The sequence below is a fragment of the Geotrypetes seraphini genome, chromosome 8, assembly GCF_902459505.1.
Source record: "Geotrypetes seraphini chromosome 8, aGeoSer1.1, whole genome shotgun sequence".
In the NCBI taxonomy this organism is placed as follows: Eukaryota; Metazoa; Chordata; class Amphibia; order Gymnophiona; family Dermophiidae; genus Geotrypetes; species Geotrypetes seraphini.
In genome coordinates this window covers 92,762,737-92,784,161 of record NC_047091.1, presented here as the reverse complement: position 1 = coordinate 92,784,161, position 21,425 = coordinate 92,762,737, and the positions used below count along the sequence as shown (strand labels likewise).

General features: G+C 44.3%; 1 protein-coding gene across 1 annotated transcript in view; it reads left to right on the top strand.

Moving 5' to 3' along the window:
- The window catches only part of MYO1F (myosin IF), a 235,841-nt gene that overhangs the window by 45,954 nt on the left and 168,462 nt on the right, over positions 1–21,425 (top strand). The window contains 1 exon segment of the mRNA XM_033955757.1: positions 13,057–13,146. Within this exon segment, the coding sequence (XP_033811648.1) occupies positions 13,057–13,146 (90 nt within the window).

Here is a 21,425-nt window from a genome sequence, read left to right as displayed (position 1 = left end):
TTTAAAAGGATAATAAAAACACAGTATACCATTTTTAAAAGGATATTTATAATATATTATTTTCATTGGGACTTGAACTGGGAACATCAAAGTGAATCTTGAAAAAATGTGACATGCTAACATGTTAACCTTCATTCTAAAGTGCTAGACAATGAGCCATACAGGAATAGTAATTCTGGTTTTATTATACTGTTCCATATAGGCAGTTAATTCTGCTAGGATAGATGCCAGGAGACAACACAAGCATGATCTTACTGCCCTGTCATATTCTTTTTCTTCATTATGTCAGGATTGTAAGCTTTTGCAACCTAAGGGGTGGGATACACTATAGCCCTCCCCACAATATCTTCTATATTACAACTGTTTATTAACAAAAGTCTTCAGGCCCTCAGAGGTGCCACCAGATGCTCAATTATGTCTCATAGCAACTGGCTTTATGCCCCCTATCGTCATCGGGTCTCTTTAGTTTTTTAAAGTTTTTTTTTGTGCAATGCTATATTTTTGTGTTAATTCAATAAATAGTTGATAAAAGTTAGAACTTATCTTGGGTGGTTCAGCCAAGAGGGATAGAGTACTGCCAACATGTTTCACCCTATTTGGGTTTCCTCAGGGCACAATCCCTACAATAAAACATAACTTAAGTGCTCAATGCTTACTAAAATTCATTGCATCAACCAAAAACAACTAAACTATTGGCTTACCTCAGAACTGTGTGTGCTCTATACGACGTGGCCACCCGAATGAATGATCTAAGATGGCCGCGGCATCTATTATGTCTCCTTAAATACTCTACATGCACAGCTGGGGCTGATGTCATCCAATCAGCTCGGGAATGCAGTGGTAACCACAAAACCGATGGTCCCAGGCTAGGCATACTTGAACACAAATAAACACTCCTGCTCTTACAATACTTAAGACACGCTGAAAACAAGACCTCTTCTCTCTCCCCTTTCTACCCACTTCCATCATCTGCCTCCTTCTCTCAATCTCTCCATCCACCACAGGCCCATCTTTCTCCCTTCCTCATCTTTCCGATTTTGGCAACAAGATTTGTAAGGCCCTCCCCCCCCCCCAAGACAACAGGCCCGGTCCAACAAACCTCCCTGCCCTGTGGGCGACGATGTCTAAACTGCCTTCTTACAGCAGCCGGAGCGTTGTAGTTGCATATGGCTGCCGTAAAGGTCGTCTCTGATGCAACTTCCGGTTGTGTCAGAGATGACCTTCACGGCAGCCACACGCAGCTTCAACGCTCTAGCTCAAAGGTGCCCAAACTTTTTGGGCTTACGAGCTACTTTAAAATGACCAAGTCAAAATGATCTACCAACAATAAAATTAAAAAACACAAAGCACACTATACGCTGAGAAAATGTTAATTATCATTCCTATTCTGGGGTTTTTTCAAACAGGTCAAGGAGATGACTCTATGCATTGTCACCTCATTAACAACCATACAAAAATAGACAAATATACCCCCCTTCCTTTTTATAAAACCACAATAGCAGTTTTTAGCGCAGGGAACTGCGCTAAATGCCCAGCGCTGCTCTCGACGCTCATATGCTCCCTGCGCTAAAAAACACTATTGCAGTTTAGTAAAGGGGGGCCATAGTGCAAAATATAGATAGCATATATAAATTCAGACACATTTTGATCACTAAATTTAAAATAAAATAATTTTTCCTACCTTATCTGGTGATTTCATGAGTCTCTGGTTGCACTTTCTTCCCTTCTTGCAACTTGTATGCTTCCTCTCCTCCAGACCTCATTCCCTCCCCTAACTTTTTCTTCCTCTCTCCCTGCCCTTTCTTTCTTTTTTCTCTCTTGATGTCCCCTTTCTTTTTTTCTGTTTCCCTTCTGTCTCCCAGCCTGCCCCCTTTCTTTCTTTCTTTCTTTCTCCCTACCCTCCACAAAGCCACTGCTGCCACCATCGGGGGAAACAGGCCCCAAAGCCACCACCGTGGCTGCCCCAAGCTCTCTCTGCTTCCCACCGTCGGGCCGACCAGCATTCCCGCGATGTCAATTCTGCCATCGGAGAGGAAGTTCCGTCCAGCCAGGCAGCGATTGGCTGGCCCGAACTTCCTCTCCGATGGCAGCCTTAGGGGGGGGTGCACAGCTGGCCAGATCCAGACCTGGCCGGCTGTGCACCCCCCTAAGGCTGCACCCGGGGCGGACCGCCCCCCTCCCCCTTGGTACACTACTGAAGACGTGGCAGCGGCTCCTCTCACAATCCCCCACCTGCATCGGAAGTGCGTCGGGGATCTTACTATGCAGTCCTCAGTTTCCCACTGCGTATTTTAGTGAGCGACACAAGAAAAATTATGAGCGACGCCAATGAAAATAGTGAGCGATCGCTCATGCGCTCAGCTTAGAGGGAACATTGGAGCCCCTATAGGCATTGGACTTAGAAGACATAGGGCTTGGTGATTAAGTGAGAGAATGCTGGAGAGCAGAGCATGGAATTGTAGAAGGTGGAGATTGGGAATTTGGAAAAGATATGGAAAATGTTAGTGAAAGGTGAAAATGATAGGAATTTTGATGGGATAGGTATGGGATGGCTGGTTAGTATGAGTATGAGAAAGGGGATGAAATATGACAAGACAAAAAAGCAAACAAGATGCTAAGAATTATTAGAAAAGGGATGTTAACAAGACTAAAAATATTAGATGTAATTTACTTAGATTTCAGCAAAGTCTTTGATACGGTTCCTCATAGGAGGCTATTGAACAAACTTGATGGGCTGAAGTTAGGACCCAAAGTGGTGAACTGGGTTAGAAACTGGCTGTCGGACAGACGCCAGAGGATGGTGGTTAATGGAAGTCGCTTGGAGGAAGGAAAGGTGAGTAGTGGAGTCCCTCAGGGTTCGGTGCTGAGGCCGATCCTGTTCAATATGTTTGTGAGTGACATTGCTGAAGGGTTAGAAGGAAAAGTGTGCCTTTTTGCAGATGATACCAAGATTTGTAACAGAGTAGACACCAAAGAGGGAGTGGAAAATATGAAAAAGGATGTGCAAAAGTTAGAGGAATGGTCTAATGCCTGGCAATTAAAATTCAATGCAAAGAAATACAGAGTAATGCATTTGGGGATTAATAATCGGAAGGAACCGTATATGCTGGGAGGTGAGAAGCTGATATGCATGGACGGGGAGAGGGATCTTGGGGTGATAGTGTCCGAAGATCTAAATGTGAAAAAAACAGTTGACAAGGCAGTGGCTGCTGCCAGAAGGATGCTGGGCTGTATAAAGAGAGGCGTAGCCAATAGAAGGAAGAAGGTGTTGATGCTCCTGTACAGGTCATTGGTAAGGCCCCACTTGGAGTATTGTGTTCAGTTTTGGAGACCGTATCTGGCGAAGAACGTAAGAAGACTTGAAGCAGTCCAGAGGAGGGCGACGAAAATGATAGGAGGCTTGCCTCAGAAGACGTTTGAGGAGAGACTGGAAGCCCTGAATATGTATACCCTAGAGGAAAGGAGGGACAGGGGAGATATGATTCAGACGTTTAAATACTTGAAGGGTATTAAAGTAGAACAAAATATTTTCTAGAGAAAGGAAAATGGTAAAACCAGAGGACATAATTTGAGGTTGACGGGTGGTATATTCAAGAGCAATGTTAGGAAATTCTACTTTACGGAGAGGGTGGTAGATGCCTGGAATGTGCTCCCGAGAGAGGTGGTGGAGAGGAAAACGGTGACTGAGTTCAAAGAAGCGTGGGATGAACACAGAGGATCTAGAATCAGAAAATAATATTAAATATTGAACTAAGACCAGTACTGGGCAGACTTGCACGGTCTGTGTCTGTATATGGCTGTTTGGGGGAGGATGGGCTACAGAGGGCTTCCATGGCTGGGAGGGTTTAGATGGGATGGAGTAGGTTTTAACGGAGATTTCGGCAGTTGGAACCCAAGCACAGTACCGGGTAGAGCTTTGGATTCTTGCCCAGAAATAGCTAAGAGAAAAAATTAAAAAAATTTAAATTGAATCAGGTTGGGCAGACTGGATGGACCATTCGGGTCTTTATCTGCCATCATCTACTATGTTACTATTTATATTATAATGCCTGTGTATCGCTCCATGGTGCGACCTCACCTGGAGTATTACATACAATTCTGATCTCCTTATATCAAGAAAGATATAGCAGCACTAGAAAAAGTTCAAAGAGCGACCAAGATGATAAAGGGGATGGAACTCCTCTCGTATGAGGAAAGACTAAAAAGGTTTGGGCTCTTCAGCTTGGAAAAGAAATGGCTGAGGGAAGATATGATTGAAGGCTACAGAATCCTGAGTGGAGCAGAACGGGTTCAAGTGAATGGGCTAGATGGACCATTGGTCTGACCCAGTAAGGCTATTCTTATGTAAGAGGTTGGATCATGGTGTTAATAGCATGGAGGACTGAAAAGCAGATGAGATGCCTTGACAAAGAATGGGCAAAGACGAAGAAAATGGGTCTCTGAAGGGGTTAGAAAAAGTGGAAATTGGGTTTAAAAGATGTTAAAAATAGGCAATAGGAGATGGTGTAGAGCAGTGTATCTCAAAGTGTGTGCCTCCTGAGATTTCAGGTGTGCCATGGTACACTGGGGAGGAGGAGAGGCGCTGGCGCCAGTTGACTGCCTACAGGACGTGCCTCTCGTGGTGAGAGGCACGTCCTGTAGGCAATCAGTGGGCGTCACTACCTATTCTTCTCTCTGGCCCTATTCCCTTCTGACACCCCCCACTGGCATCTCAGGGCCTGCCTGGAGGGCCTTCATACAAATGCGGACATCGACATGATGATGTCACACATGCATGTGATGTCATCATGGTGATTTCCACACACTTCCAGGTGCCTCGAGCAACGGTCACTATTTTTAGTGTGGCTCGAGAAAGTTTGCGGGACACTGGTGTAGAGAGTAAGAAATAGAATGATCTGAAGAAAAGGGAAGGAAGGTGAGAGTGATGGAGCAAGGGCTAGTGAGGAGATGAAGCAGTAGAGGGTAGATGATGACTGAGAGGATGAGTATAGAGGATTTAAATAGGGGACTAGGGATTAGGTCAGGGGTAGGGAACTCCGGTCCTCGAGAGCCGTATTCCAGTCGGGTTTTCAGGATTTCCTCAATGAATATGCATTGAAAGCAGTGCATGCAAATAGATCTCATGCATATTCATTGGGGAAATCCTGAAAACCCGACTGGAATACGGCTCTCGAGGACCGGAGTTCCCTACCCCTGGATTAGGTGAAAGACAGAGGGGGACAGGAGATTGTGGACAATGGGATTGCTGCAGAAAGGGTGAGAGAGAGATGTAAAAAGCTAGTAGATAGATGAGAGAAGGAAAAAAAAGGAGACTATCAAGGGTGAAAGGGAAAATAAGGGGTAAAAATCATATATGGGTAGATAGAGGCAGAGAAGAGAAAAGTGAAAAAAGAAAGATCAGTGCCAGAAAGATATAGAGAAAGAAAGGAAGAGGTTCAAGAGGAGAGAGAGAAGTGGAAGGGCCAACCTGGAAACAGATTTAGAAGACTGGCACAAGAAAAGTGGAACACACTGGGACCAACCCAATTAGAAAAATGTTCAGATTAACAAAAGTAGAAATGAAAAATATATATTTTTATTTAATACTTTTAAGGATTGGAATGTGCCCACTTTGGGAAAATGTACATCTTTTCTATTTTTGGATTTCGAAGAGTATAAGAGAAATGCATTTCTGTTTCTCTTATACCCATAAGCACTGTTTATAGAGCCTGGCTTTCTTGGGGGAGTGGGGGGGGGGGGGGAGATGGTCATTTCAGTTTGTGCCTGTGTGTTTTTTGTGGTTCCTTATTCTGTATCAGATCAAGGTCTGCCCATGTTCTGCATGTGTGATTGAGAAAAAGGATTCTGCTAGCAAGTCTATAGTGTCTGTAGAAGAATCTGTAACAGTCTAGCTTGTTCAATTTTCCAAGTAATAGGAATATTAATATGTTAATCTAGGTATACAGTATTGGTGCTTCAGGACCTAGTATAATATTTATAGCACTGTCCTTCAGAGGTGGGTTAAGACTGTTGTGGTGTTGTAAGTTTCCTGCATAGGTTTTGAGTGTCTTTCTGCAGGATTTTGTGTTACTTCCCCAAGTGTTTGACCAATTTGAAAGCAGGTTCTGGGACAAAGGCCACCAAAGGCGATTCTTGTCACCCAAAATAAAAATGCCCAGGACTATTGGGCTCCACATCTTGTAGAGCCACTATACAAACACAAATCAATCTGATTTAAACAAAATGTCTGGCAGTGGAAGGAGTGTGTGCTGTTCTGAGGTGATCATCACAATTTTAATTAATTTATTTTTTTTTGGTATGGCATGTTGGCAGCGGGACAGCTCCGCTATTGGGGAATATGGAGTTTGTGATTCAGAACTGGAGGTGCAGGCAGGGCAGGATTAACCAATAGGCCAAGTAGGCACATGCCTCGGGCCCGAAATGGTCAGGGGGGCCCGATGAAGGAGGTCATCAACATTGGTTTTTTCCAAACGGCGATGGGCCCCTCCAGCATCGATTGGCAACACGGGCCCCCACAATCGGCAACGCAGCCCCCCTCCCCCATCGACGGAAAGTAAGACAAGCAAGCAACCCGGGTAAGAAAGGCAACGGGAACTGTAATTGTGCAAACAGTACTGCTTGCCCAAAGCTTCCCTCTGACGCAGCTTCCTGTTTCCACCTGGGCGCATGGTGGGGCAGGGCAGGGGGTCCAGACCAGTGTACTTGTGTGCCCAGGGGCCCTCGATGAATTAATCCTGCCCTAGGTGCAGGGTTTATTTTGAGGTTTTTACCAAGCATGTAAAGAATCCAGACTTTACTCCCAAACAGACGAATGTATTGAGTGATGTACTCAGTTGTAACTATGTTTTGGGGTTTTTTTACCAGGTAGCTGAAACTGGCTGGAGAGGGGAGGATTTATTTAAGCATTAAAGGCCATGGTATTTAACATTGCTCATTTAAAAGTAGTTTACACTCCTATATTTAACCCAGACAATGATGACCTACTTGTACTTGTAACTATGTATTTGCAACTGTGACCTAACTGCATTAATAGTTGTACTGATCTACCCCTATACGAGCAACCATATTGAATGTCTAAGTCAAATTGTCCATTGTAACTTCCTAGGTAACTGGCTCAACCTCTTATAATGTAATCCGACCTTGAACTGAATAGGTAAAGGCGGAATAGATAACCTGATTAACATTACATAGCATAATATAACATGTTTCTGTCTAGAGATGCTACTGTCCACCCAAAATCTGCTGCTGTTACCAACCCCTTTTTTGACTCTAAAATATAGGGGTTTATTTTTAGAGCTTTTAAATTGGTGTCTTAGAAACTCTGGGCCCTTTTACCAAGCTGCGGTAAGCCCCAGTGGCATAATGAAGGAGTTTGGCACCCAGGGCGGTAGTGACCGGCATTGTCGCACCATGCGCCCCCCTTTCTTTGTCGCCATTTGTGTGCACCCTGCCCCCTGTGTACCTCTTGAAATGTTCGCCAGCATGAGAATCTCCTGCTGCTGTCCTGCGACTAGGATGTAACATCAGAAGGACTCTGAGGCCAGCACGAGCATTGAGTGGTCAATGGTGCTTGCACCAGTGAACATTTAAAGAGATACATGGGGGGATGGAGAGGGGCCGGCACTCTCCGCGAAGAAGGCATCCAGGGCAGTCCGCCCCTCCCCCCATACTATGCCACTGGTAAGCATCAATGCATGCTTGCCAAAGCAAAAAATGTGTACTGTTGGGCATGCTTGAGTGTCCTCCAGTAATTTTGCCATGTACATGTGCACCCATACACCTACAAAATAAAATTTTTTTGGCACAGGGAGCATGCCTGGGGGTGGAGAAGGTCCCATCTAATATTCAGTCAGGAGCTGCATAAATGCCTTATGTAGTCCCAACTGAATATTAGCCAGGTCCCCATAAGTCCCTGTGGTCAGGAGCAGTCCAGTTAGGTCCCAATATTCAAAGCAGGTGACCAGATATGGCCCAGCATTAAATATCCAGGTCAAATTTAGCCAGTGATGATTAGCACATAAAAAACACACTGACCATCATTGGCTCAATATTGACAGATTAGGTTCCTAAGTATGATTGAAAATAGGGGACAAATTTAGCAGCTCAGCTTTTTTTGACTATTAGGCCTATGTTTGAATGGGGACCTTTCACCAATGTGCTGAAGATTTTATACTTTAACAGTAAATAGAAATTATTACAGATTTCTATTCCGCCATTACCTTGCGGTTCAAGGCAGGTTACAGAAGAGTTATAGAAGGTGGAGTACAAAGAAGATATCTGGTCATTTCCAGAAAATAATAGAGAGGAGATCAGGTAGTTTCGGGGAGTCGGGAAGTTAGTGGGGAGAAAGGGGGAATTTGTGGAATTATGATTTTTGGGGGGGTTTCTTGAAGAGTATAGTTTTTATTTATTTTCTGAACATCTTGTAGTCTGAGGTTGTTATCAGCATATTGGAGATTTGGTTGTCTAGTTTAGCTGCTTGAGTGGCTAGGAGGCCATCATATAGTTTTTTCCATTTTAACTTCTTTGATTGGAGGGTGTATGAATGGAGTGTGAGTTTTCCTATGTCTGGTTGAGGTGGTTTGGATGAGGCGGTTGTTCAGATAGGTTGAGCTGTCTCCATTTATAGTTTTAAATAGTAAGCAGTAGAATTTAAACTGTATTCTTGCCGGAATTGGAAGCCAATGTGAGTCGAGGAAAGCTTCTGTGATGTGGTCGTGTTTCTTCAACGAGTAGATGAGTAGCAGAGCTGTGTTTTGAATTGTTTGTAGTTGTTATGTCATTGTTGCAATAGTCTAGTAGGCTTAGGATTAGGGATTGTACTACGAGTTAACGAACAGAAAAGTTCCTTGATGCAAATTAAGATTATTCTCAGCTATCACAGATGGAAGAAGAGTAGGGTGTGCACCAATGCTAATTGCACAAATGATAATGCAGTCTAATTATCATGTACAGGCAGTCTCCAGGTTAAGAACAAGTTACATTTTTAAAGCTGTTCTTAAATCGGATTTGTATGCCATGCAGAGCTTGTAGATTTTAAGATTCTTGCTGCTTACCTCTGCTCCCAGCTGACAAAAGGGCCAACTATCCCTACCAGTATTCCCTCTAAAGTATAGCAAGCACAACCACACACTGTTCTTAATGTGGCCATGCATCATTCCTGAATCTGCTGAAGAAGTGTAGAAATCTATGTCACTGGAAATACTCCTCAGTGAAATTAAATGAAGCCACAACTACGTTCTTAAGTATGAGTCATATTGAAGTCAGGCGCCTGTAACTCAGGGACTGCCTGTAAAAGGCTTTGAAGATTGGCCCTTCAGTGAAGTAAAACCAGGGCTGATCAACTCTTTTGTCGGTGGGCAGAGGTGACAAGAAGGCAGAAGAAATGGAATTAGCTGACAAATCTAATTATTTAGTCTGTGAAATGTAGCATTTCTATATGGTCTGGGTGATGGGCAAGAATGTCTCTTCCTCCTCCTCTGCTCACATCGGCTGCTGTGGTTTGTCTCATTTGATTTGTGTTGCCCACACAAGGTAGAGATAAGACCTGCTCTTCCTGCTAATCTCATTTAGTTGACTGGAGCCTAACGTTTAGCGTAGTAGGCTAACAACCCAGGTGAAACCCAATTTATTTACCATCACAGCTCCTTGTGCTCATGAACAAGTCACTTAACTCTCCATTGCCACAGGTAAAAACTTAGGAGTCCTTTTACTAGGAATATAATGAGTGCATTAGCATTTAGCATTTGCTAATCGTTAGCATGCACTAAATTGTTCTCTCAGGGTTTCCGCAGCTGGCATCGTGCATGCTGCAGGTTTCCGGGTCTCGTTGCATCTTGTCAGGTAGAAACTGACGTTTCAGCCATCATGCTGTGGCTTTCTGCAAGGTATGCTGTGAGGTCTGCAGTTTGTCTTTGCAAATAGTTGGTCCACTGACCTAATTGGGAACAGGGCAGTCCATTGGTCACCAATTTGAATTTTGGTAGGAAAATCAGTTGGTCTCTTTTTTTTTTTTTTTTTCATAGAATGGAAAAGTGTCTGGTGAATTTAAAGATGTTCTCCCTGTGAAGCTGGGTTATATGCTTCCTTCCACACCTGTTATTGAACATATAACCCAGTTTCACAGGGAGAACATCTTTAAACTCACCAGAGACTTTTCCATTCTATGGGAAAAAAAAAAAAAAGAAAGAGGCCAACTGATTTTCCCACCAAAATTCAAATTGGTGACTAATGGACTGCTCTGTTCCCAATTAGGTCAGTGGACCAACTATTTACAAAGACAAACTGCAGACCTCACAGCAGGTACAGCATGATGGCTGAAATGTTGGTACCTACCTGACAAGATACAGTGAGGCCCAGACACCTGCAACAAACGTACTAAACTAGTTAGCACAGCTTAGTAAAAGGACCTCTTCGTTTGTAAGCCCTCCAGGGACTGGAATTTAACTGAATGCAGCTCACCTTGAGCTACAGCTCAAAGCGGCATAAGGAAAATCTCTTCCCATTTGGTCTCTTCCTGCAGAGAAGATTTATAAGAAAAGGGACTTGTGTTTCAAAGAAGAAACCATGAACTAGATACATAGTGAGAAGTTTAAATATGAGTCAGCACAGAATATTTCTGCATTTCATAAAATGCTTTGGCCTTCCTCCTTTCCCTCTTCCTCATCTGCCTTTTAAAGTTAGGTGATCTAATGGCTCTTTGCATTTATAGTAGGAGGAGAACATGATGGCTTCGTATTCACCTAACATTGTTGACCCAGTCCTGGGTTTAATCCATTGCATGCAGGGACTTGTAGTTCTGATTAGAGAATGACATGAGACAAATTTATCCCCGCCTTCATGGGATCTATCTCAATCCTCGTCCCTGCCCCATCCCTGCAAGCTCTGTCTTTATCTGCACTGTGCAGATGAAGACGGAGCTTGCAGATACCTCTGTACTTTTCATTAGGGAATCACCAGCATTACCCTTCACTTCCTAGTGGTCACTGATCCAGCACCTTTGGGGGTTGGGAGCTTTGATTCCTCCTGTTGTTAGTCTGGTCTCATCTTCCTCACTTCCAGGGCCTCGTACCAGTTTTTCAGATTGAGGCAAGGTAAAGTCAGGGTATCAGTTTTGCAGAGTCTGGTGATCTGTGTCCACTTGTCCTCTTTCAACAGAGCTTCTCCTCTAACTTTGCTGGAGATCTTTGATACTTCAAGAAGCATTTCATCAATATTTTTTGGGTCACAGATGCTTCTTAGCATCGCCACCTCTTCTCTCAGCTCCTCTACTTCTTTCAGGAAGTTTCAGCCTAATAACATCTCACACATGGAGCTAGTCTCTCACCTTGGCTCACATTTTCAGTTCAGATGGAGACAGAAGCTGTAACAGGACTTCAGCCTTGGTGACATGTTGTTTTATTAGTCATACTTCAGTTGTAGGAATTTTTGCACCTGTTGAAAGAGAAAAAGACCTACCAGAATCCATACCTTTTTCTCAGCTATTCTGTATGTAAGCTAGCTAACAGGAGGTTAGAGTTAACATAATACCGTAGTTGTTAGCAGTGGTGCAGTAAGGGGGATGGGGGGGTGGACTGCCCCGGGTGCCGTCTTCACAGGGGTGCTGGTGCCGGCGCCTTTCTTCCCCTCCACGTATCTCTTTATATGTTCACCAGCATAAACAGCATCTTCTACCTGCTGCTCGCATTGGCCTTGGCTCCTTTCTGATGTCCAAACTTTTTATAAATCTAGCCGTGGCCTTAATCACATCTTTTGGCAACAAATGTCATCAGCTTCACAAATAAAAGAAGCCCTAATGACCTATGTTGTCATTATATTCATACCCTGCAAAGGAGTCTGATTAAAACACAAATCGAACCTTAGGCTTGCATCTTTCATGGGTTAAAATAAACTTTCCATAGTATGTTTTGAGAAAAGGACAGACTTCATTGTTCACTCATACACGTGCCAAAATAATAGTCTATGACTCAGGGGTGTCAAAGTCGGTCCTCGAGGGCCGGAATCCAGTCGGGTTTTCTGGATTTCCCCAATGAATATGCATTGAAAGCAGTGCATGCAAATAGATCTCATGCAGATTCATTGGGGAAATCCTGAAAACCCGACTGGATTCTGGCCCTCGAGGACCGACTTTGACACCTGTGGTGTTCTCATAGATACATGCAATTGTATGGTGGGCTATCCAATAGCCAGAATCCAATATATCTAATTCAGCATCAAAACTTCCAGCACTTTAATCAAATAATGATCAATTAAGACCATATATAATGACAATTTGGAATAATAATTATCCTCACAAAACCCGATCTTCACTGGATCATAAATAACGTAATTATATTTTAACCTTTTTTTTTTTGTTTTCAAAAGGTTTTCTACTTATTTTCTTTCCTTCATAGATACAGTATATATTCATGAAACATACACATGTATCCATACAGAAAAACAAATCCAAACATATACTGAACATACTCCAGGCAAGAGGAGTGAGGGGAAAAGAGAGATTTGAAGAAAGTTTGATGAGAGAGACCCACACACTACTGGACAAAAGACATAGCATGTACACAGTGGGAAGGAAGCTTTCATATACTGCTTAGATAAGGTGTTTTAAGTGGTTTATAAGCTACTCAAGCATCTTTTTCCCTATTTGTCCAGGCAGACTCACAGCCTTTTTAATGTACCTGGAGAAGTGGAGGATTAAGTGACTTGTCCACGGTCACAAGGAGCAGCACGGGATTTGAACCCACAACCTCAGAGTGTTGAAGCTGTAGCTCTAACCACTACACTACATTTTCACTGGTTAAAGCATAAGCTTCACAGGTTCAAATAAAAAGAACAAGCACATGTGCATCAGACCAACTCGGACTGGATATGCCATGGAACCAATCTCTGAATATCAGCTTCTTTCCTTAGATGGGGATGAAATCCATTTCCTTCCCTCACATAGGAGTAATTTCAAAATGTATGAGTGTACAGTTCAGATCAAAATGAGATGAATCCACCAATGGTACTTCTTTTGCTCTTTTCTAATTCTCCGAGCATCTTCCTTAACCAGTGGCTCAGACATATATAGGCTCAGTGCTGATCTCTGTGAATCCTTTCAAGCAGATGCCATATTTCACTGATCGGGAGATCGAACTCTACCAAGGAGCAGTGAGTATTGCCTACCTATTCCATATCAAGCCCTAAAATGAAGGGTGTGGGAGAGGTAACATTAGGAGAAGAAAGCAGTGTGGTCAGCAAAAGAGTATTTCCACCATGCATGTGTTTTAGCTAGGGATTTGTTTAAACTTTTTCAGAGGAATACCTCAAATTACTATCAGACATTTTAAATTAATTCAATGTGCCCTTTTCTGCCACTGCTAAATCTTCCAAGACTTTCTTATATGAAGCCAGGGCCTGTGTGATTTTGGAAGTTTATATGCAATACCATCTTTGGGTAATTCCATAGCTGGTTAGGCGTTGCAAGAGGAATGCTGTGCCCATAAGGCTGTGTTTCACCAAGACAAGGCTGCATCAGGGACAAGGACTGTCAACCAGACATAACAGTACGAGTAATCAAACATTAAAAAATAAATATACAATAATTTTAAAAAACATTCCAGCTGATATTCAGCCAGAAGAGGACAGCATTTTTTGTCCACTGCCGGCTCTAAAACCAGAAATTCAATACCAGGCCCTACGTGAGTTTCAGCATTGAATTTCCATTTTTTTTAAAAGCCAGCTAGTGCATGCTCGGTTAAGTCAATATTCAGACTTAAATGGCCATGGGTTAGCGCAAAAAGATAGAACAGCTTTTTATGCTGTCTCATTTATGAGCTAGTAATGTGTACAGCAGTCCTTTGTACTGTTATGCTATGGTTCGTGTTCTCCACAAACAGTACTTCATAAAATATTCATTTATAATTTTTACTTATTCATTGGTCTTCAGAAGTACTGGTATTAGCCAATTGGTTTGAGTGGCTAAATACTATGTGGCACTAGCCTCCTCATCAGACTGTTATGTGTTATATAAAATACTTTAGTACATTAGTGCTTCTATACTTCAGTGCTTGAGTAAATAAATAAATAATCTTTCAACTTATCTTTTTTTTCTGCATTTTCTGAGTTTTCCCTTTGTCAATACCGTATTTTCACGCATATAACGCGTGCGTTATACACGATTTTTACAAACCGTGCATAACCTTGCGCGTTATACGCATGAACGCATATTACAAATTTTTTTTTACATAGTTCCCCCCCCCGACGTCCGATTCACCCTCCCCCCCCGCAGGACCGCGCGCACTCCCACCCCGAAGGACCGCTCGCATCAGAGAAAGGGCGGGACCGCCGGAAGACGAAGCAACTCAGACGCAGGGCTCACAGAAGGGCCAGGATCGCCAAGAGGAAGCAGCAGGACACCGGTAGGAGCTTCTACATGATGAGGGGGGGTCGGGAGGCTGTGGGGGTGCGAGCGGTCCTTCGGGGTGGGGGTGCGGGTACGTGCGAGCAGTCCTTCGGGGTGGGGGTGCGATCGGTCCTGTGGGGGGGTGAATCGGACGTCGGGGGGGGCATCAGGCTTTCAGGGTGGGGACAGGACTTCAAGGGGGAGAGGAGAGTCAGGGCGGGCGAAAGGAGAGTCGGGGTGGCCAGAGGAGAGTCAGGGCGGGTGAAAGGAGAGTCAGGCGGCGACGGGAGAGTCGGGGCAGCATGCGCGGTATATGGGTGTGCGCGGTATATAAAATTTTTTTAACATATATTTCAGTTTCCCACGCGCTATACCCGGGTGCGCGTTATCTACGTGAAAATACGGTAGTTATTGGGAAGGGATCTGTCATTCCGACATGTTTTGCCCAAAGGCTATATCAAGAAAAAGTCCCCCCTTTTGCTTTAGCTCCACACCATCCCGATTTTGTCACAAAATTTCCAATGATCGTGATGGTGTGGAGCTAAAGCAAAAGGGGGGACTTTTTCTTGATATAGCCTTCGGGCGAAACATGTCGGAATGACAGGTCCCTTCCCAATAACTATTGACAAAGGGAAAACTCAGAAAATGCAGAAAATAAAAAGATAAGTTGAAAAATTAAATATTTATTTATTTATTCAAGCACTGAAGTATAAAAGCACTAAAGCACTTTATATAAAACATAACGGTCTGATGAGGAGGCTAGTGCCACATAGTATTTGGCCACTCAGACCAATTGGCTAATACTGGCACTTCTGAAGACCAATGAGTAAGAAAAAATTATAAATGAATATGTTATGAAGTACTGTTTGTGGAGAACACGGATCATTTATGAGCTAAACATAGTCGCTTAGTTCTGAATATTGGGAGCTAACCAGACTCTACCCCTGAAACAGCTGGCATCCACTTTGGTGCAAAATGGTCAATTTCAGCACTACTGAAAGGTTAAGTGCTACTGAAAGGTTAAGTGCCGCTGAAAATGACCAGGTAGTGCATACAACAAGTGAGTCAACTGGTTGGCAGCCAGATTATTCATAGAAAGGAAAGTTTTAAGGCCAAGCTGAGTAGAAGACGTGTTATTTTCTTTTCAATAGGTCAAAATCCTTCTGGTGGTATCTCACTGATACTTTCTGGTGAGCAGTCACTCCAGGAAGCCCTGCCTACATGTCTGGTAGGCATATCACTCAGAGGCAGAGAAAAAAAACAAAAACAGGAAATTCATGCCAGTTCCATTAGAGAAGGGCGGATTTTCAGCATATGCAAAGTGACTGCACACTTGTAATTCTAGTTTCAGTTCAGAGTCGTTGTAGCTTGGTAAACCCTTTTTCTTAAAAAAAATATATATATATTATAAACAGGGAGATTATTTGTACAATGGGGCTTCCTAAGGCTCCTCAGCAGGTGGGCATCTCAGTACACCTATTGTACAAAGGAAAGTGAGCATATACTTTACCTTCTAGATTTCCAATCATACATCTCACAAAACTAAGATGTACAAAATATATTAATGTATCCTTCATTGCAGGGGTAAATATATGTGCATGTACAGTGGTGTGCAAAAGTTTGGAACTACAGTACATATGAATTATGTGTTTTTTCAACTTTGACCTTTTGAAAATTTCTTTGTTAACCCAATAGGTTTGTTGTCTGTGTACCACATTATAAGGCTATTAGAATCAACTTTTTAAGATCACTTGTTTCTAATTTTTCAATTTTGTTAATAACTGGAACAAACCTACTATAACTTTTACAGATCATGTTTCAAAACTGGATTGAGACTGTCCAATCAGCATGTGTTATTTTTGACCAATCAGGAGGCTGCTTTCATCATCCAATCACAATTTAAATCTCTAAGTAAACAGGGCAGCTATAAAAAGTGCAGGCCTTTTGAGTTTCATATAATTTCTTTTTAAATCATGAACAAGACTCAGGATCTGATGCTGGAAGAGTGTGTTCATGTGTCAATGATGAGCGAGAAAGGATCTTCATGCCACCATATCACCAGCAAAGTCAGCTGCAGTCACAGCCCGGTAATAGAGGTTGTACAGAAGAAGAAAGCGATGGTTTCACTGGTAGACATGCCTGGTCCAGTCGTCCACCTGCATCAACATCATGCCGAGACTGTGCACTTCTGACACATTTCATTGACCAATTGCAAGTTGACCTCACCTCAGCTACTGCATGAGAGGTCAGACAAGTGTCATGTCATTGTCAGCTCATCAAAAGTATGTTACCGATGCCTGCAATTGATCTGCAGGGCTTCAAAGCATGCAAGAAGCCACTGATGACTGATGTCCAAAGGTGCAACCGGATCGAATGGGCATGGAAACACTCAAGCTGGCCACGTGAAATGTGGGAAAAGGTGCTTTTCAGCAATGGAAGCACCTTCTTCCTGTTTGATAATCGAGGAGTTCAATCCTGAGTGCCTCAACCTCACTGTGAAGCATCCTTTGAAGGTCATGGCCTGGGGCTGCTTGGCTGCCATTGGAGTTCTGCATATTGTCGATGGAATGGTCAATGGGACCGAGTACATCATAATACTGCAAAATTACATGATGTCATCAGCCCATTTCCTATTCCAAGATAACAATGCGCTTTGCCATCGCTCCAAACAAGTGATCAACTGGATAAATCAGAACATTGAGTTTAAATCTTCACCGGCACAAGCAAATTCTCTGGCCTGCTGTTTGCACTGGACTGGCTCTCCTCTGAAATCACTTATGGGTCGTGAGACCAGGAAGTGACATTGGAGAGAAAGCCAATGCCAGCGCGAGCAGCAGGCCGGAAAAGCTGCTTGCTCTGGCGAAGATTTAAAGAGGTATGGGGAGAAGGGAGGGTGTGAGCATAGCATGGGGGTGGGGAAGGAATGGGGGCAGGAGGGGAGGGCGCCTCCTACCCTCGCTACACCACTAAGTGATGATTTCAGTGCCCAAATTGGGGCATTAGGACTTATGTCTGCTGAAACCAGGTGTAAAATTCCCAGTGCCCAATTTGGACACTCATCCCTGGTATTCTATAATACTCTTTGCAAATTGTAGAAAAGATCCTGACCCATCCATGCACCTCCATTGGCCTTTTGGGGAGCAATATTCAACCCGCGGTGATCAGTATTTTTGTAAGTATTGATGTCTGTGGCCTTAACTGGGCCCAGATATTCAGTGCTTGTGCCCATCCAGGTACTGGAAGCCGCTCAGCACCAAGCAGCAGCATGAAATCACACTCCTGCTTGTGCTGCTCAGCTCCGAAGAAACGATCTCGTGACAGCCGGTTAGTAGCGGGGCAAGAACTCGGAAAGTTTGCTCCTGTCCACTACACCTCCACCGGGGATCGGCAGATGAGAAATGAGGATATGGTGGGGGGCGGGGGGGAGGGAGGGAGAAAGTGCAGAGCCTGGGAGGGAGGGAGGCAGGGAGCAAAGTATGATGGGGGAAAGGAAGGAAGGTGCTGGGTGCAGAGCCTGACCGGGGGTGGGGGGAGGGAGGGAAGGGAGCTGGGTGCAGAGCCTGACAGGCACTGCACCCAGCCCTCTTCCTTCCTTCCCTCCCTCTCCTGTCAGGCTCTGCACCCAGCACCCTTCCCTCCCTTCCCCCACCCCCGGTCAGGCTCTGCACCCTCCCTGCCAAGCTCTGCACCGAGCCCCCTTCCCTCCATCCCCTGTCAGACACTGCACCCAGCTCCCTTCCTGTCAGACACTACACCCAGCTCCCTTCCTGCCAGGCACTGCACCCAGCCCTCTTCCTTCCTTCCCTCCCTCTCCTGACAGGAGAGGGAGGGAAGGGTGTTGGGTGCAGTGCCTGGCAGGAAGGGAGCTGGGTGTAGTGTCTGACAGGAAGGGAGCTGGGTGCAGTGTCTGACAGGGGATGGAGGGAAGGGGGCTCGGTGCAGAGCTTGGCAGGGAGGGTGCAGAGCCTGACCGGGGGTGGGGGAAGGGAGGGAAGGGTGCTGGGTGCAGAGCCTGACAGGAGAGGGAGGGAAGGAAGGAAGAGGGCTGGGTGCAGTGCCTGTCAGGCTCTGCACCCAGCTCCCTTCCCTCCCTCCCCCCACCCCCGGTCAGGCTCTGCACCCAGCCCTCTTCCTTCCTTCCCTCCCTCTCCTGACAGGAGAGGGAGGGAAGGGTGTTGGGTGCAGTGCCTGGCAGGAAGGGAGCTGGGTGCAGTGTTTGACAGGGGAAGGAGGGAAGGGGGCTCGGTGCAGAGCTTGGCAGGGAGGGGGTTGGGCACTTGAATATCAGGGCAGGGCACTTGAATATCAAGCCGCCTGGCTTATATTCAAGTCAACCATTTTTCCTCCTTTTTGGGGGGGAAAAAGGGGGTCTCGAAATATATTCGGATCAACTTTTATTAGAGTATATAAGGTAATTTTGATGGTGTTTATTACTGAGTTTGTGTGCCTACCGGCACCTACAAAATCAGTGCAAGTTAGAGAATCAGGGCCTTTAATTACATTAAATAGGAATTGAACACATTCAGATTACTGGGGAGTGGGGGTGGGGAAATTTTATTACGGGGAGGGGGGAAGGGAAGGCACGAGCGTGGTGTGGGGTTCAGAGAGGTGCCGGTGGCCCCACCAAGACAGTGCCTGGGGCGGTCCATCCACCGCTCCCCCCTTACTACATCACTGTTGGCACTCAATGCTATGCTTTAATGGGTACTCATCTTTGAGTGCCCATTATAGCATGACATTGAGTGCTGAGTTTTTCAGCACCATTTTCTGAATCTAGCCCCATATGTGTTTATCCCAAGCTCTGCTGAACTGTAATTTGTTTTTGTCTCTGCCATCTGAATGTCATATCTATGGCACAATCCAGTGTGTAAAAACTCATTACTTGGCTATGACATAGTCCTCCAATCTTTAAGTCCTTACTCGTTTACAGCAGGATTCCTATGCCTACAGGCATGTTATTTTTAAAAGTTTGAAATAGTATTTTGAGACCACCTTAGTGGACATGGCAGCCACTTTGGAGACTGGCTGAGGCCCTGGCAGTTGCAATTGTCCTATCGGCAATCATGACAGCCTCGGCACCCTGTAGTTGTGGGTTCTGACATGCGCTGCTCCTTGTGGCCCCGGGCAGGTCACTTGGTCCCCCAATGCCCCAGGTATATTAGATAGATTGTGAGCCCACCAGGACAGACAGGGAAAAATGCTTGAATACCTGAATAAATTCATTTAAACCATCCTGAGCTCCCCTGGTTGAACCGTATAGAAAATTACATGAATGAATAAATAGTGCAAGTAACAACCCATGCACTAGCTGTCACAGCCAGCCAATTCTCTGTAAACCCATGACACACTCATCTCCCAACCACACCTACATTAGGCAGCTAATGTGGGTTTTTTATTTATTTACCTTTTTAATGGAGAAACTAGTGTTGCCCCTGTTACTCTCTACCATGTGTTAAAACCTATGTAAGCTGCTTGATGGAGCTTAGAACAAAGGTCCCATTGGTACGTAGGATGATTTTAGAAAAAAGTGCTGGAACGGCTTTTATGCTGTTGCAGCTGAGGTCAGAAAGGAATTATTTTTACTTTGCTGCACTAAAGGATTGCCCACAAATGTACAAGGTTTCTTCACCTTCCTCTAGATTGCCCCTTAGAAGAAGCTGTCACTCCGATTAGTCTCTGATCTTCTTTCAATCTATCCCAACAATGCAACTACAGAATTTTATAGAGCACAATATTGATTGGGCTAGCTTTGTGGTTCTATTTCACATGTGGGGTTTGCACCAATAATCACATGTTAGAGAGTTGGTGGTCTGAGAAGGGGGGGGGGGGCTTTTGACTGTTATATATTGCTAACCAGCCATTCCTAACCAACTAGGTTAGAGGCAGGCAAGGGATAAAGTTAGGATGGAGTGCCAGCTTAGATGGCTAGTGGCAATATTCAGTCTGTTAACCAGCTAAATAAGTGCATAAAGTTAGGACAGCAAAACAGCTTTTTTGCATACTGAATATCGTCTGGGGCCCAGTTAATTTCCAAGTCAGCGCATATACTCAGATATACTGGGAGCTGCACATATCCTGCCATGGAATATCCTGGCAGTAAATGGGCCCCGGGCAAAAATATTGAGAAGGGCCTATATAGGGTTACCATATGGCTCCAGAAATAGGAGGACGGATTGAGATATCTGGGTTTTATTTCCATTGCTTTCAATGGAAGTAAAAACCCAGATGTCTCTATTTGTCCTCCTTACTTCCATTGCTTTCAGTGGAAGTAAAACCTGGATGTCTCAATCTGTCCTCTTTTTTTCTGGAGCCATATGGTAACCCTACCCTTATACCACCATCGCTTCCAGGGTAGTGGAGACGGGGGGGGGGGGGGGCACAAAGATTACATTACATTACATTACATTACATTAGGGATTTCTATTCCGCCATTACCTTGCGGTTCAAGGCGGATTACAAAAGGTTAGTTTAAGGACAGAATTACAATGAATAAAGAATTACAGAGTTACAGAATAACAGAATTATATGAATTGTAGAGAATAGCTAGAGAGGTAATATGAAGATCTTGAGGGCTTTTAGTGGTTGTGTTGTTATTTCTGTCTTAGGAATTTCTTGAAAAGTGTGGTTTTTATTTCTTTTCTGAACGTCTTATAGTCTGGGGTGGTCATCAGAAGGTTGGAGATTTGGTTATCTAGTCTTGCAGCTTGTGTGGCTAGGAGGCCGTCATGTAGTTTTGTTCTTTTCACTTCTTTGGATGGGGGGGGTATGAATGGGGAGTGCGTTTTTCTGTGTCTGGTGCTGGTTGCTTGGATGAGGCGATTGTTCAGGTATGATGGACTGTCTCCGTGTAGTGTTTTAAATAATATGCAGTAGAATTTGAATTGGATTCTTTCTTGGATTGGGAGCCAGTGTGAGTTTATGTAGGCTTCGGTGATGTGGTCGTGTTTTTTCAATGAATAGACGAGTCTTAAGGCTGTATTTTGGATTGTTTGGAGTTGTCTTATCGTAGTTGCCGGACATGGGAGGAAGAGAATGTTACAGTAGT